Source organism: Hemitrygon akajei, chromosome 5 (genome assembly GCF_048418815.1).
Source record: "Hemitrygon akajei chromosome 5, sHemAka1.3, whole genome shotgun sequence".
Classification (NCBI taxonomy): Eukaryota; Metazoa; Chordata; class Chondrichthyes; order Myliobatiformes; family Dasyatidae; genus Hemitrygon; species Hemitrygon akajei.
The window spans coordinates 124,442,787-124,458,670 of NC_133128.1; the positions used below are offsets into that span (position 1 = coordinate 124,442,787).

Below are 15,884 nucleotides of genomic sequence, written 5' to 3' on the forward strand. Positions count from 1 at the left end.
CTGTCAGTGCATCAAAGACTTTTTTGTAGAAAAGGCTTCAGATTTTCATTCGCTGGTCATTAGCATTTTGACATTTATTATATATACTTGAAACTGGAGCCTGATCCTTGTTGAAAATCTATTACCAAAACTTTGCTACTTAAGAAATGATATTGGAAAACAATCAAGTGCTATACACACAATAATATTTATTCAAATAACAGGTCTCAGTATGACCGTTACTGGCATTGGTTGATCAGATTGAGCTATCAACTTGAATTCCAAAACCGAGCATTTGTCCAAAAGTTCACACAACCAAACCAGCACAAGACATCTGCCTACAGGCTCAATGCTCACACATATACAGCACATTTCTCAAGGTCACACCCATCATTATCAATCATTGTCTTTTTTTGCTCTTTTCTAAGGAATCTTCAAAAACTAAATATTTTTCTTAATTCACATCTTTCACATCTGACTGCGAAGGCTTCCTCTGTGGACAGCTGATGAGATTAATGTAGGAATAACTGGGTTGACTGTTGGCACGGACTCAGTGCGCCAAAAGGCACATTGCTATGTTATATCTACGACTCTATCTAAACAAGACTATGTATTCAACAATGGTGGCCTCCTTTAGAGTATTTCGGCTGCAATATAATTCCCAGTTATACAAACACAGGAAATGGGAGGAACAGGCCACAGCACCCCAAATCTGCCCTGCCATTCAACATCATGACTGTCCTGACTCACAACTCGACTTCTCTTCTGTGCTAGTTCTCCATGGCCCTCAACTCCTGGATCTTTCCAAAATGTATCTATTTCCTCTTTAACTACCTCCAGTGATCCACAACCCACTGGGGTTGAAAATTCCAGAGATTCCCACCTTCCGTCATAAGTTTTACACACCTCAGTACCTCAGTTTTAAAGAAACTCCCCAAGTCTTTTAAATGTGCTTCCTTGTTAAAGATTGCTTCACTAGAGTTGTCTCAATATCTAAACAGCTATGCTCTCCTCAGAATCTTACAAAGTTGAATAAAATTGCCCTTCATTCTTTTGAACTCTGAAGAATATAGATTTAATTTATTTAGCAGCTCATGATAGGACAATCCAGGAATTATCCTAGTGTATCTCTTTTGGAACACCTCAGTTGTACATCCTTTCTTAAATTCTTGTTGATGGCATGTGTCTGTCTCGGAGGACAATGGATAGCGACACTGGACTGTCCTCTCCAGGGCACAAGCCTGGGTGGAAGGTATGGAGATCCTGGGTTGCCCAGTCGTCAAGATCCCCCTCTCAGATTCACCAGTGTAGTCCAAAGGAAAGCAAAGCAAATACGTTTGGCACCAGCTGGGCTGCAGGAGCTGCCTGAAAGCTGTTCGGTGCCATAGGGACTCCACTTTGGCCTTTCTGTCTGGGTTTACTCCCATAGCCATCATCTCTCCTGAGGCTGCCCTCAAGGCAGTGGGGCTATTTACCCACAGCTGGGGATCTGGTTCTTAATTAAGGGGACCAAAACTGTGCACTATATTCTAGTATAGTCTCCCCAATAGTCTGTACATTGTTACAGCACGTACCCAATTCTAAACCTCAAATGTCTTGCATTAAAGGCATGTGTTATTTACCTTCCTAAGTACTTACTGCACCTGTCTGCTGTCATTTACAATTCAAAAACAATATCCCTCTATTCTTTATTAATCTGCAATATTTCTCCATTTGGAATATAATCTGCTGTTTGATACCTCTTACTGAGGTATATTACCTCATATTTCCCCACACCAAGTTTCTTTTGCCCACTCACTCAGCCACATACCTTCAGCACAGTGTCCTTCACCTATTTTCCAATGACAAACTTGGATATTTTACACTCTGTCCACACCTCCAAAGCCATTTACACAAATGATAAATAATTGTGAACCAAGACCTGATGCTCAGAGCATGCCACTTGCCTCACTTGTACTATGGCTGCCTGTTCCCCTACTATCATTTGTCTGTCTCCATACTCATATCAGTAAGAGTAAGCAATTAACTGTGGACTTCAGGAAGGGTAAATCAAGGGAGCACAAGCCAGTCCTCATCGAGACTAGAACTGAAAAGAATGAGTAGTATCAATTTCCTAGGTGTCAACATCTCTGCGAATCTAACCTAAGCCCAACATGTTGATGCAATTACAAAGGCGGCAGAACAGAGGCTGTATTTCATTTGGAGTTCAAGGAGACTTGGTAAATCATCAAAGACACTGACAAATTTCTACAGACTGTGGAGAGTGTCTAACTGGTTGCACAGCCATCTAGCCAACTGCACAAGATTGGAAAAAGCTACAGAAAGTTGTTAACTCAGCCAGCTGCATCGTGGGCACTGGTCTCCCCAGTTTCCAGGACACCTTCAAACGGCGACGCTTCAGAAAGGCAGCATCCATCATTAAGGACCCCCAACATCCAGCACATGCCCTCTTTCCTATTGCTACCAACAAGGAAGAGGTACAGGAACCTGAAGATACACACTCAACATTTTTGGAACATCTCCTCCACCATCAGATTTCTGAATGAATAATGAACCTATGAACATCACCTCAGTATTTTTCCTCTTTCTTTGTACAACTTATGTATTTTTTAAATATATATTTCTTACTTTAACTTTTCATTTTTATAACTATGTACTGCAAAGCTGGAAGGTGAACTATGGACATGATTTCTTCTCTCTCTGCCAAAGAACAAAGGAAGCCCCTCATTGCATTTATTGATCTCACCATGGCATTTGACTTGGTCAGACACTGCCTCTTTTAGATCCCCTCTACAGTAGGCTGCTCACAAGACTACAGAGCAAGATCAAATCCTTTCACAACATGAAGGGGACTGTGCAGTGTGGTATCTCATTAATTCTATTATGGTTATTATTCCATTATAGATTTATTTAGCATGCCTGCAAGAAAATGAATTGCATGCTTGTATATAGTGACAACTATACTTTGATAATAAATTTACTTTGAACATATTCAAGGTCAGTCAGGACAGACTTCAGTTTCACCTCCTAAATTAACTTCCTTCACTTGGTCATAGAAAACTTAACCAGACAATTTTGTACACACCTTGTAGAGTCGGTTTCTGGCCCACATTACTTGGCTCAAAGCTCTCTCCAATGAATCGCCCTTGACTGTCAAAACTCAAGACAGGGACGTGCCTTAAGAAGAGTGGAAGTGGTCCTCCATTCACTACTTCACCAATCAGAGTGGTGCGTTTCTGTTCAATAAATAAGGACTTCTTGGGCAGCAGTACAAGTTCTGGCTCACACAATGTTGAACGATTCAATTCAACACATCTGAAACACAGGAAGTGTTTTAAGTGATTATCAATTCCAGAGTAAATCCAATTAATTGCACAAGTTATTTATCCTGTATGGTGCTTATGCAGTCAAAAACACAGTAATAAATTGCTAAAATTGAAAATCCAACCAAGGAAATTAAGAACATACTTACTAAAATATTGAATATCACTATTAGATGTTTAGTATGTAGATCAATAGTCTTAAACACGGAAAGACAAGAACAAGCCAGCTGGCAAAGACTTACCATGTACAAAGAAAGTCATAATAAAATCAATAAAGATACAAAATTGATAAAAACACATGGCAATCACACTGTACTGATGGCACAAAACAACAAATTTCACGACACAGGTCAGTGATATTAAACCAGATTCTGATATGCACCAAATAGAGACAATGAAGAAAAAATACAAAAAAATAATGGAAGAAAGTCAAATCAAACAATTAGGATGGCACATACTGTAAAATATACATGACTGAATTAATTAAGAATTTAAGTAAAGATATGGGCATAAGCAACCCCATAAATAAGGAAGAGGCTGCTGATGCATGCATTATAATGACAAGAGAATGATAACTTGCCTGCATGTTTACCAAGCAATTGCATAGTGCAATTACCATTTACATTAAATTAAAAAAGATATATAGATATTTAAGATTAAAAAAAAGACTGGATGAAGAATATGCAAAGTTAAAAGGAATTAATTCGTAAACTAAGCATGCTCCAAGAGAAGATAAAACAATGCACGGATGATTTGTCTCATTGAACTGTTTACAAGAGTTAACAAGAGGACCTGAGATATAGAGAAAGGTTAAATAGGTTAGGACTTTATTCCTTAGAGTGTAGGAAAATAAGGGGAGATTTGATAGAAGCATATAAAATTATGAGTGGCATCAAAAGAGTAAATGCAAGCAGGCTTTTTCCACTGAGGTTGCGTGAGATTAGAACTAGAGATCATGGGTTAGGGTGAACGCTGAAATGTTTAAGGGGAACTTGACAGGTAAGTTCTTCGCTCAGAGGACGATGACAGTGTGGAATGAGCGGCCAGCAGCAGTGGGTGATGAGGGTTCAATTTCAACAGTTAAGAGAAGCTTGGATAAATACATGGATGAGAGGGGTATGGAGGGCTATGGTCCAAGTGCAGGTTAGTGACACTAGGCAGAATAATAGTTTGGCACAGTCTCGATGGGCTGAAGGGCCTGTTTCTGTGCAGTCATGTACAATGACTAACTCAAGAACCCACGAATATCACTTCATTACTCCTCTTTTGGATTACTTTTGTAATTTATAGTAATTTTTAATGTTATACTATACTGCTGGCTCCAAAGGTAGTCATAGCCGAAGGGTGGTAGTGGGGACGAGCTCCCACTGCTAAACAAATGCTCTTCATGGCATGCGTCTCAAACAGCCTCTGACAACCAAGTCCAACTCCTGGCCTTCACGTGTGGCATAGTTCTTATGCCCTGCGGAGCTGTTCTCACTGACAGGAGAAGGGGCAAAGGCGGACCACTGGCACCTTAAAACCAGTTGCTCTGGGCAGATGGGGCTCGTTAACCATGGATGGTAGCTCATCTAGGAGAGGGAAAACTCCACGGCTATACCCACTCACAGGAAAGGCTTTGGGAGTAAACTGAGGAAAAATCTGGAGTTGGAGTCCCGAAGGTGGCTGACTGCTGTATCCAGAACTGGCACGACAACTCCTGCGATGCTGCTGACACCAAACTGTATCGACTTTTGTCATTTCTTTGGACCTATCATCAGCATAGAGGGGGGGTCCCACTGCATGGGCAACAGACGGATCGCCATATCAACTCTGCCCTGGTTTGCTCCCTGAGAAGCCACTCCCAGTGACTACCAGAGGTGCATGGTCAACCACAGCCGATGGAGGCCACACACACTATACTGCTGCAAAACACAAATTTCAATACATATGACAGTGATAATAAATATGATTCTGATGCCAAAGTGAAAAAACAGCTGAGGTAATAATCCATGTACTGTATATTAAAACTTCAATTTGTAAAGCTCATTGTGTCAGGAGACTGGTTGAGAGCAAACATGATTCCTATACATTAAAAGGCAGATTGAACCCAGCAAAAGAACAGAAGACAAATTTTCTTAAAATACTGACTGGAAGGATGGAGGAGTTGAGGGTGCAATGCAGAACACAGCAATTTTATATAAAGAATGTTGAGCATGGATTCCAAAATAATTTGTGGCATTGGTTAATGTTAGAAAGGAAATTGAGAAGCAGGACCACAAAGGTAGTCATCTCAGGATTACTGCATGTGCCACGTGACAGTGAGAATAGGAATAGAGTGAGGTGGAGGATACATACATGGCTGAGGGATTGGAGCAGGGGGCAGGGATTCAGATTTCTTGATCATTGGGACTGCTTTTGGGGCAGGTGTGACCCATACAAAAAAGGATGGGTTACACTTGAATCCCGGGGGACCAATATCCTGGCAGGGAGGTTTGCTAACGCTAATAGGCAGAGTTTAAACTAGGATTGCTGGGGGGTGGGAACCAAACTGAAGAGATGGAGGAAGAGGCGGTTGGCCCACAAATAGAGAAAGCTTGGGGACAGTGCGAGAAGGAGGATAGGCAGATAATAGAGAAGGGACGTGCTCAGACTGACGGTTTGAGATGTCTCTATTTTAATGTAAGGAGTATTATGAACAAAGCGGATGAGCTTAGAGCGTGGATCAGTACTTGGAACCATGATGTTGTGGCCATTACAGAGACTTGGATGGCTCAGGGGCAGGAATGGTTACTTTAAGTGCCAGGTTTAAATATTTCAGAAAGGACAGGGAGGGAGGCAAAAGAGGTGGGAGGGTGGTACTGCTGATCAGAGATAGTGTCGTGGCTGCAGAAAAGGAGGAAGATATGGAGGAATTGTCTAGAGTCTCTGAGGGTGGAAGTTAGGATCAGGAAGGGGTCACTAACTCTTCTGGCTGTTTTTTATAGACCACCCAGTAGTAATAGGGACATTGAGGAGCAGATAGGGAGACAGATTCTGGAAAGGTGTAATAATAACAGGGTTGTTGTGGTGGGAGATTTTAATTTCCCAAATATTGATTGGCATGTCCCTAGAGTGAGGGGTTTAGATAGAGTGGAGTTTGTTAGGTGTGTTCAAGAAGGTTTCTTGACACAATATGTAGATAAGCCCACAAGAGGAAAGGCTGTACTTGATCTGGTATTGGGAAATGAACCTGGTCAGGTGACAGATCTCTCAGTGGGAGAGCATTTTGGAGATAGTGATCACAATTCTATCTCCTTTACCATAGCATTGGAGGGATAGGAACAGACAAGTTAGGAAAGCATTTAATTGGAGTAAGGGGAATTATGAGGCTATCAGGCAAGAACTTTAAGCATAAATTGGGAACAGATTTTCTCAGGGAAATGTATGGAAGAAATGTGGCAAATGTTCAGGGGATATTTGCGTGGAGTTCTGCATAGGTACATTCCAATGAGACAGGGAAAGGATGGTAGGGTACAGGAACCGTGGTGTACAAAGGTTGTTGTAAATCTAGTCAAGAAGAAAAATAAGAGCTTACGAAAGGTAAAAAAAAACTAGGTAAGGATAGAGATCTAGAAGATTACAAGGCCAGCAGGAAGGAGCTTAAGAAAGAAATGAAGGGAGCCAGAAGGGGCAATGAGAAGGCCTTGGTGAACAGGATTAAGAAAAACCCCAAGGCATTCTACAAGTATGTGAAGAGCAGGGGATGACATGAGAGAATAGGACCTATCAAGTGTGACAGTGGAAAAGTGTGTATAGAACCAGAGGAGATAGCAGAGGTACTTGAGTACTTTGTTTCTGTACTCACTACGGTAAAGGATCTTGGCAATGGAAGGGATGACTTACAGCTGAATGAAAAGCTTGAACATGTAGATATTAAGAAAGAGGATGTGTTGGAGCTTTTGGAAAGCATCAAGTTGGATAAATCACCAGGACCAGATGAGATGTACCCTCAGGCTACTGTGGGAGGCGAGGGAGGAGATTGCTGAGCCTCTGGCTATGATCTTTGCATCATCAATGGGGATGAGATAGGTTCTGGAGGATTGGAGGGTTGTGGATGTTGTTCCTTTATTTAAGAAAGGGAGTAGAAATATCCCAGGAAATTATAGACCAGTGAGTCTTACTTCAGTGGTTGGTAAGTTGATGGAGAAGATCCTGAGAGGCAGGATTTATGAACATTTGGAAAGGCATAATATGATTACGAATAGTCAGCATGGCTTTGTGAAAGGTAGATCATGCCTTACGAGCTTGATTGATTGAGGATGTGACTAGACACATTGATGAAGGTAGAGTAGTAATTGTAGTGTATCTGGATTTCAGCAAGGCATTTGACAAGGTACCCCATGCAAGGCTTATTGAGAAAGTAAGGAGGCATGGGATCCAAGGGGACATTGCTTTGTGGATCCGGAACGGGCTTGCCAACAGAAGGCAAAGAGTGGTTGTAGATGGGTCATCTTCTGCATGGATGTCAGTGACCAGTAGAGTGCCTCAGGGATCTGTTCTGGGACCCTTACTCTTCGTGATTTTTATAAATGGCCTGGATGAGGAAGTGGAGGGATGGATTAGTAAGTTTGCTGATGACACAAAGGTTGGAGGTGTTGTGGATAGTGCGGAGGGTTGTCAGAGGTTGCAGAGGGACATTGATAGGATGCAAAACTGGGTTGAGAAGCTGCAGATGGAGTTCAACCCAGGTAAGTGTGAGGTGGTTACTTTAGTAGGTCATATATGATGACAGAACATAGTATTAATGCTAAGACACTTGGCAATGAGGAGGATCAGAGGGATCGTGGGGTCCAAGCCCATAGACACTCAAAGCTGCTGTGCAAGATGACTCTGTGGTTAAGAAAGCATATGGTGCATTGGCCTTCATCAATCGTGGGATTGAGGTTAGGAGCTGAGAGGTAATGTTACAGTTACATAGGAACCTGGTCAGACCCCACTTGGAGTTCTGGGCTCAGTTCTGGTCGCCTCACTATAGGAAGGATGTGAAAATGATAGAAAGGGTGCAGAGGAGATTTACAAGGATGCTGCCTGGATTGGGGAGCATGCCTTATGAGAATAGGTTGAGTGAATTCAGCCTTTTTTCCTTGGAGTGATGGAGAATGAGAGGTGACCTGAGAGAGGTGTATAAGATGATGAGAGGCATTGATCATGTGGATAGTCAGAGGCTCTTTCCCAGGGCTGAAATGGCTAGCACAAGAGGGCACAGTTTTAAGGTGCTTGGAAGTAGGTACAGAGGAGATGTCAGGGGTAAGTTTTTTTTCTTTTTACGCAGAGAGTGGTGAGTGCGTGGAATGGGCTGCCAGCAACGGTGGTTGAGGCGGATATGATAGGGTCTCTTAAGAAACTCCTGGACAGATACATGGAGCTCAGAAAAATAGAGGGCTATGGGTAACCCTAGGTAATTTCTAAGGTAAGGACGTGTTTGGCACAGCTTTGTGGGCTGAAGGGCCTGTATTGTGCTGTAGGTTTTCTATGTTTCTCTCAGGTTCCTGCATTGATAATCCAGAGTAAACAAGATTCAGAATAGGAATGTCTTGATTCCTATTACAAATGCTACAGATGACTAAAAAGGTCAGGGTTGTAAAGCTAGGTGCTGAGTAATAATATGTCACTAGACAGAAGAAAACTCAGATAACCTGGCATCCAGCCATTTGTTAAGTCCCAATAATTCAGCACTTACCCAGATACTGGTTCCCCTGATCTTTTCCCTTTCATAGGGGCCATGCTGACCTCACTGCCCTTTTACTCATTGGTCTACACTTCCTGCACACTCGTCCAACCCACCAAACAGTTGGCAGGGCCCCAGTTCCCTCGCTGCATGACCACTCGCTGGGGTCTCAGTACTACTGCTCAGTTTAAACTTACTGGATTCACTAAAATTGTTGCTGTTGACTTCTTAAATGAATTAAAAGTGTTTTGCAGAGTAATTTAAAAAAAAATCTGATTGTACAATAAAAGGTCCAGAGCATGTCAGATGAGCAGCATTTTCTATAACAGCACTTGGGGTCATTTTGCTCATTTACAACATCAAAGATGTGGGCTTGTTGGAAATATTTCAAATTATGGTAATTGTCTTTAAAAGGACGGTGAAATTCCCAGCAGAGACAACTGCCACAATATACACAATAGCAATAAACATTCAGAAATTAAATGACAGATAGATTTCAATGCCCTCAAGTGCAAGATAATACAATTCTTGGGGCTAAATGAAAGAGGAGAACACGGGTTCCCAAGGGTATAGATCACTATAAATTGTGACACAAGTTAACACACTGAAGTATGAATAAGCAAACAACATACAAGGATTTATTACTGTGTAAGCATTGTAAAGCAGAGACATGACGTTGAAGTTAAAGGGGGTCCTAATGACACCATACATAGGAAACTGAATGTTCAGCCCTGGAGAAGGTGCAAGAAAGTGTTACCAGTATGGCACCAGAATTTAATCAGGAACAAGGCCAACTGAAAAGTGACCTGCTATCAGGCAGACACAGAGAAATAAAGTTACCTGTGGTGTGACCTGAAATATGAACCATTAAAGAAATGAACTGAACGTGGAATTCAAGAGAACCCAGATGGTGGTCAGAAGCTGAAAAGGTTGCAGAGGCTCATGTGAAACAAGTAATATTGGTTTGGCCCGAATATCCAAAAGCAAAGTATCCAAGTTAAAATAAGACCACTTGAAGACTTCAAGATGGAAACTGGATTAAGAGTTAAGCTTTCCAGTACTGAGCACAGCAGAAGTGTAAATAATGGCAAGGAAAAGGCGCTGCTGAACCTTCCATTGTAATGAGCCAAGACAGCCTTGTGAGAGGCAGTCATGCCTCTTGACTCTGACTGAATTCTTTGAGGATGTGACAAAGCAGATTGATGAAAGTAGAACAGTAGATATGGATTTTAGTCAGGCATCTGATAAGGTTCCCCATAGTAAGCTCATTCAGAAAGTCTGGAACCATGGGATCCAGGGAAATCTGGCTATGCGGATGCCTAATTGTCTAGCTCATATTAGGCAGAGAGTGACAGTAGATATACAGTACTGTATTTTGCCTGGAGTGGTGACCAATGATTTTCAGCAGGGATCTGTTCTGGGGCCCATGCTTTTTGTGATTTTCATAAAATGATTTGGATGAGGAAGTGTAAGGATGGGTTAGTAAGATGACACAAAAGTTGGTGGAGTTGTGGATAGTGTAGAGCGGAGTTCCCAACCTGGGTCCATGGAGCCGTTGCTTAATGGTATTGTCCCTGGCATAAAGAAAGCTTGGGAACCCCTGTTGTATAAGGTTGATGTAAGCTGCAGCGGTACATTAACAGGATGAAGAGCTGGGCTGAGACATGGCAAATGGAGTTCAACCTATAAAAGTGTGAAGTAATTCATTTTGTAAAGTTGAATTTACAGGCAAAATATAGGATTTATGGCAGGATTCTTCGCACTGTGGAGGAGTAGAAGGAGCTCGGTGGCCACATACCGTATACAGATCCCTCAAAGTTGTTATGCAAATTGGTAGACTCGTTAAGGTGTATGATACTTTGGCCTTCATTATTCGGGGGATTGAGTTCAAGAGCAGCCAGATAATGCTGCAGCTCTATAAAATCCTGGTTAAACCACACTTTGAATATGATGTTCAGTTTTGGTTACCAGGGTGTGGAAGCTTTACAGAGGGTGCACAGGAGTTCTACCAGAATGCACCTGGATTAGAGATCACGTCTTATGAAGATAGGTTGAGTGAGCTAGAGCTTTTTCATCGGAGTGAAGGTGGACGAGAGGTGACCTGAGGTGTATAAGATGATAAGAGGCATAGATAGAGTGCATAGCCAGTGACCCGGGGCAGAAATGGCTAATACTAGAGTGCATAATTTTAGACTTTTGGAGAAAAATATAATGGGAAGTCAGAGGTAATTTTTTTTTATAAATACAGTGATAGATGCATGGAATGCTGTGCCAGGGTGGTGGTATAACTTAAGAGTCATAGAAAGATAATGATCATCAGTTACACTGTTTTAAAGTGATAGAGGAAATATGGGGAGTATGGGGAGGCAAGATCTTTACACAAAAAAATGGTCGGTGCATGGAACACCCTGCCAGGAATGGTACTAGAGGCAGATACATTAGGGACATTGAAGAAAGTCTTTGATAGGCACATGGATAATAAGAGAAATGGAGGGTTATGAAGGAGGGAAGGATTAGATTGATCTCAGAGTAAGTTAAAAAGTCAGCAGGAAATCATGGCTCAAAGGACTTCTACTATGTTCTAATGAAAGGAATTGATGTGATAGGCCAAAAGATGATGTAGGATGAATCACTATTTCAGCATTTAAATGCAATCACCGTTTAACTTCCCCAAAATGATTCAAGGATCAGCAGCCAACACACAAAAAAACATTTAGATCATGGGAAACCAATGGGTAGCTGCTGCATATTCCGCTGTTGTCGATAACATTGCTGAAATGCAGTTGGTTGGAAACCGGAAATAAGGACAGCTGAAATGCCCCAGTTTTTTCTGAAACTTACCCATCACTTACACTCAGCCCATAGACCCTGGCAAATTCTGCCGCCTCGCCATAGTCTTTAAACAGCAGCATTCGAACCAGGGTATCCATCGGAAACATGGTGGCGCGCTGAGAGCTCACTGTCAGAGCAAAATTCAAAGTCTTGAGAGCCTCACGACGAACCTGCAATAAAACAGAGTCACACGCTGTGCATGAATGCCTGAGGAACTCTCACATATGTGACCTCAGCATTCAGTAACATGCAGCAGGAAATCACAGATGACAATCCTGGTGCTTTACTGAGAAGTGACACTTGCCCCGTCCGCAGTATCATCTCTTGCTCCTTACTGCAGCAGACTGATGAAGGAACAGAGATACAGAATAGTTTCTCATGTCTATCCTGTTATCAGAGCAAGATCAATCCATAGTTTAATTCAACAAACTGAAGAGGGTGCAGAAGAAATTCACCAGGATGTTGCCTAGTATGGAGTGATTTTAATTATCAGAAATTAGAGAGGCTGTGTTTGGATCCCTTAGAGGAGGAGGCTGAGGAGGGAGGGGTAGGAAATACAAAATTATGAGGGTCATTGAATGCGACTAGGAAGAAACTTTGCTCAGAAAGGTATCCATAATCTACGTTTAATGTCAGCGGTTGAAGGTTTAGAGATATTTTCATGGCTGAAATCTGTACTGCAATGCCCAAAAGGGTGAATGAGGCAGGCATTCTCTCACATATTCATTTAGCTAACCATTTGAAACACCAGGGTACAAGACCATAAGAAATAGGAGTAGAATTAGGTCATTAGGCCCATCAAATCTGCTCTGTATTTAATCATGACTGATCCATAATCCTCTCAACCCAATTCTTCTGCCTTCTTCACATAATTGAGAACCTATGTCTTAAATATACCCGATGACCTGGCCTCCACAGCTGGCTGTGGCAACAAATTCCAGAAAGTCACCACCCTCTGGCTAAAGAAAGGTATGGAAACTCATGGGTTGAATCTCACAACATGGGTATCTAACAGCTGGTACGAATATGGTGGGCCACAGAGCCAGTTTCTTCCTGCATGTCTCTAACCCGCATTTATTCGAAAATCTTTAACACCTTAAATCTATCAACCTTGGTCTTGCAACTGATCAATCCTTCTGAGCCTCGTCTTTTAGCAAACTATGCTTAAACTGTGTGTGGAATTGTTTTATACCATTGGCAGCCACAATTAACATCGATCACATAGAAATGAGGGAGCATGAAAGATAAAGGAAATAAGCAGGCAGCCCAAATTCAGAGTTAGGATCTTACCTGACACTGCAGCAAAGCAGAAAATTAAACTTGATTTGGGTCGTCAAGAACATTACAACACTTCACCTGAAATATGCTTTGGGTTGTTAGGAACATTACAACACTTTACCTGGAATGTGCTCCCTTCTTTCCCTAATCAAACCTTCAATATTCTTTGTTAACTAAGGTTAACTAAACTTACCATCTTCGATACATACCCTTACAGAGCACAGACTTAATTCTATTTCACTTTTAAATACCTCCCACTTAGGCAGGTGTCCTCCACCCGCCCCCCAACCCCCGAGCAGCTGCTCCCAATCTACTTCCACCAGGTCCTCTGTTTCCACCATTGCAATCCGCCTTCACTCAGTTTAGGGTCTTATCTCAGGGACCAACTTTATTTTTTTTCCATGACTGAGTACATTACACTTGATATAGATGGTGAACTGCTTACTAGGTGATAGGCCATACCTGTTTGAAGTAGCGATGCAGTATGCAGGCATTCAGGTAGGAAGCTGCCCTGACCAGTTTGAAAAACCTCACATAGTTGTTGCTGTTCAGAGCTGCAAATGCCTGCACTGCCAACTTCACCTCTGGAGAGTTGCGGATGACCGGACGGAACTGCTGGATTTCCCTAGAGTAAAGAACAAACAAGCCAGATGAGGAGCAGATCTCTGTCGCTTAAGGCAGTTTGCCTGTTTAGCAAGTCAATAAAGCCCAGAAGGAAAATGAGTATCTATTTTACAATGGGATTTGCTCCTTTTTTTTGAAGAACCTGCTGTTAAATGAAGGATCTCCCTTTAAATCCCTTGTTAGGAGTTTGATGAGATTCAGTGCATCACCAAAGACTCCTCAAACATCCTATTTGAGGTACGGTGGAGGACGTTCTGACAGGTTGCATCACAGCTTGGTACGAAGACTCCAATGCACAGGATTGCAAAAGGCTGCAGAGGTTTGTAGTCACAACCAGCTCCATCACAAGCACAACCCTCCCCACCACCGATGACATTTTCAAGAGGTGGTGCCTCCAGAAGATGGCATCTATCACTAAGGATCTGGGAAATGCCCCCTTCTCATTACTACGATCAAGCAGCAGCAGCCTGAAGACCCATACTCAACCAATCAGATATAGCTTCTTCCCCTCCACCATTAGTTTTCTGAACAGTCCATGAACCCAGAACAATACCTCATTATTCCTTATTGTTTTGCATTATTCACTTACAAATTCAGAATAATTTGATATCTTTGAATTGTATTGCTGCCACAACACAACAAACCACATCATCTAAGTGACTGATAATAAATCAAATTTTCATTTTGGTAAATTTTACAGCATGATGTTTGAAAGGATGCAGGGTAAGACACCAAGTGCTTCATATACCGTATACAGATCTCTGCATGTTGCTGTGCAGATAATCAAATTGTTATTTGTTGTATTTGACAACCAAAACAAATAACCAGCTCTGTTACCAAGACAGCCAATCTATCTCTGCAACAGTGCTAAATTCTGTACTCATCCTAACTCATTTTATTGAAATCTTCATCCATTCTTCTGTTACTCATCTTTGGTACACAAAGACAAGGAAACTGCAAATGCTTCAAGGCAGGAAAGACTATAAATACTCTGCAGATCCAGCAACATGTGGTGAGTACAGGTGTCCCCCCCCCCCCCCCCACCTTTACAAAGGTAGAGCGTTCCTATGAAACCTTTCTTAAGCCGAAATGGCGTAAAGCGAAGAGCCATTAATTTATTTGGGAAAAATTTTCATAAAAGCGAAAATCCTCGTTGTAATGCAAAAACAGGTTACTAATGTAGGTCTTTTGTAAAACCCGAAATGGGATAAAGCGAACATTCGTAAACCAGGGGGACACCTGTAGAATAGGGTTACCAGAACTGTGTACAATTCATGTCACCCTACAGAGTACCGGTATTTAAAGCGTAACATACAAAATGCTGGAGAGACTCAGCAAGTCAGACAGTACCTAAGGAGCTGACAATTTCAGCTGAGATCCTTCATAAAGACTTTTTGATTTCCAGCATCCACAGAATCTTTAGTTTACAACAGGTATTTAAAGCTATTTCCAACACTTAGACATCTCTGTGAAAATGTTAATTTCTCGCTCAAACAAAAAAAATGCAGTGATAAGCTCATTAATTGCAGACCAGTCTCATTTCAGTGGTGGGAAATTAGAAGCAATAATCTGAGGTGGAATGAGCAATCATGGGGACAAGTATGGACTGACTGAAGGCCACAAATGCAGCCAATTCTGGTCATCGCAATTCAGAAAGGATATGAAGATCACAGAGAGAAAGATGGTGCAGAAAATATTTACTGGAATAGCTCAAGGAATTGAGGAACTTCAGCTGTAAAGTGGGACTAGAGCTCTGCTTTGTTCAGGAAAAAATAAAGTTGAAAGGAGACACAAGAGTTCACAAAAGTCAGAGAATGTACCGTAACAGATCAATCGTGAGAATATGGCAAATGCGCATGTGGCCGTTTGATAGCACGGTGAATCCATCGGGCCTTCTACGCACGGAGGGTTCTCTCTTTTTAGCGCAGTGAATCCATGGGGCCTTCTACACGCGAAGGGTTCTCTCTTTTTAGCGCCTGCTTTCAAGTGCGCACATTTTTGTCTCAGTGGGCCTAGTTTGTCATTCCCACACTAAGTTGCACATTGTGCACTGATACTAACATTACTCATTAAAACCTTTAATCATACTATTTTGTTGCCATTCTTACTCTGCACAGAGAGAAGTCCCCTCTGGTGGAGGCACAAAGCAAAACAAGGAA

The 15,884-nt window shown here is 41.9% G+C and overlaps 1 protein-coding gene across 2 annotated transcripts in view; it reads right to left on the minus strand.

The window, feature by feature from the left end:
* Positions 1-15,884, minus strand: part of mcm3ap (minichromosome maintenance complex component 3 associated protein) — a 70,903-nt gene that overhangs the window by 34,899 nt on the left and 20,120 nt on the right. For both annotated transcript variants that reach the window (XM_073046385.1, XM_073046384.1), the window contains exons 9-11: positions 13,564-13,726; positions 11,833-11,993; positions 3,065-3,294 (exon numbers count right to left, since the gene is read on the minus strand). In XM_073046385.1, coding sequence (XP_072902486.1) covers positions 3,065-3,294; positions 11,833-11,993; positions 13,564-13,726 — 554 coding nt within the window. The remainder of the gene's footprint in view (positions 1-3,064; positions 3,295-11,832; positions 11,994-13,563; positions 13,727-15,884) is intronic.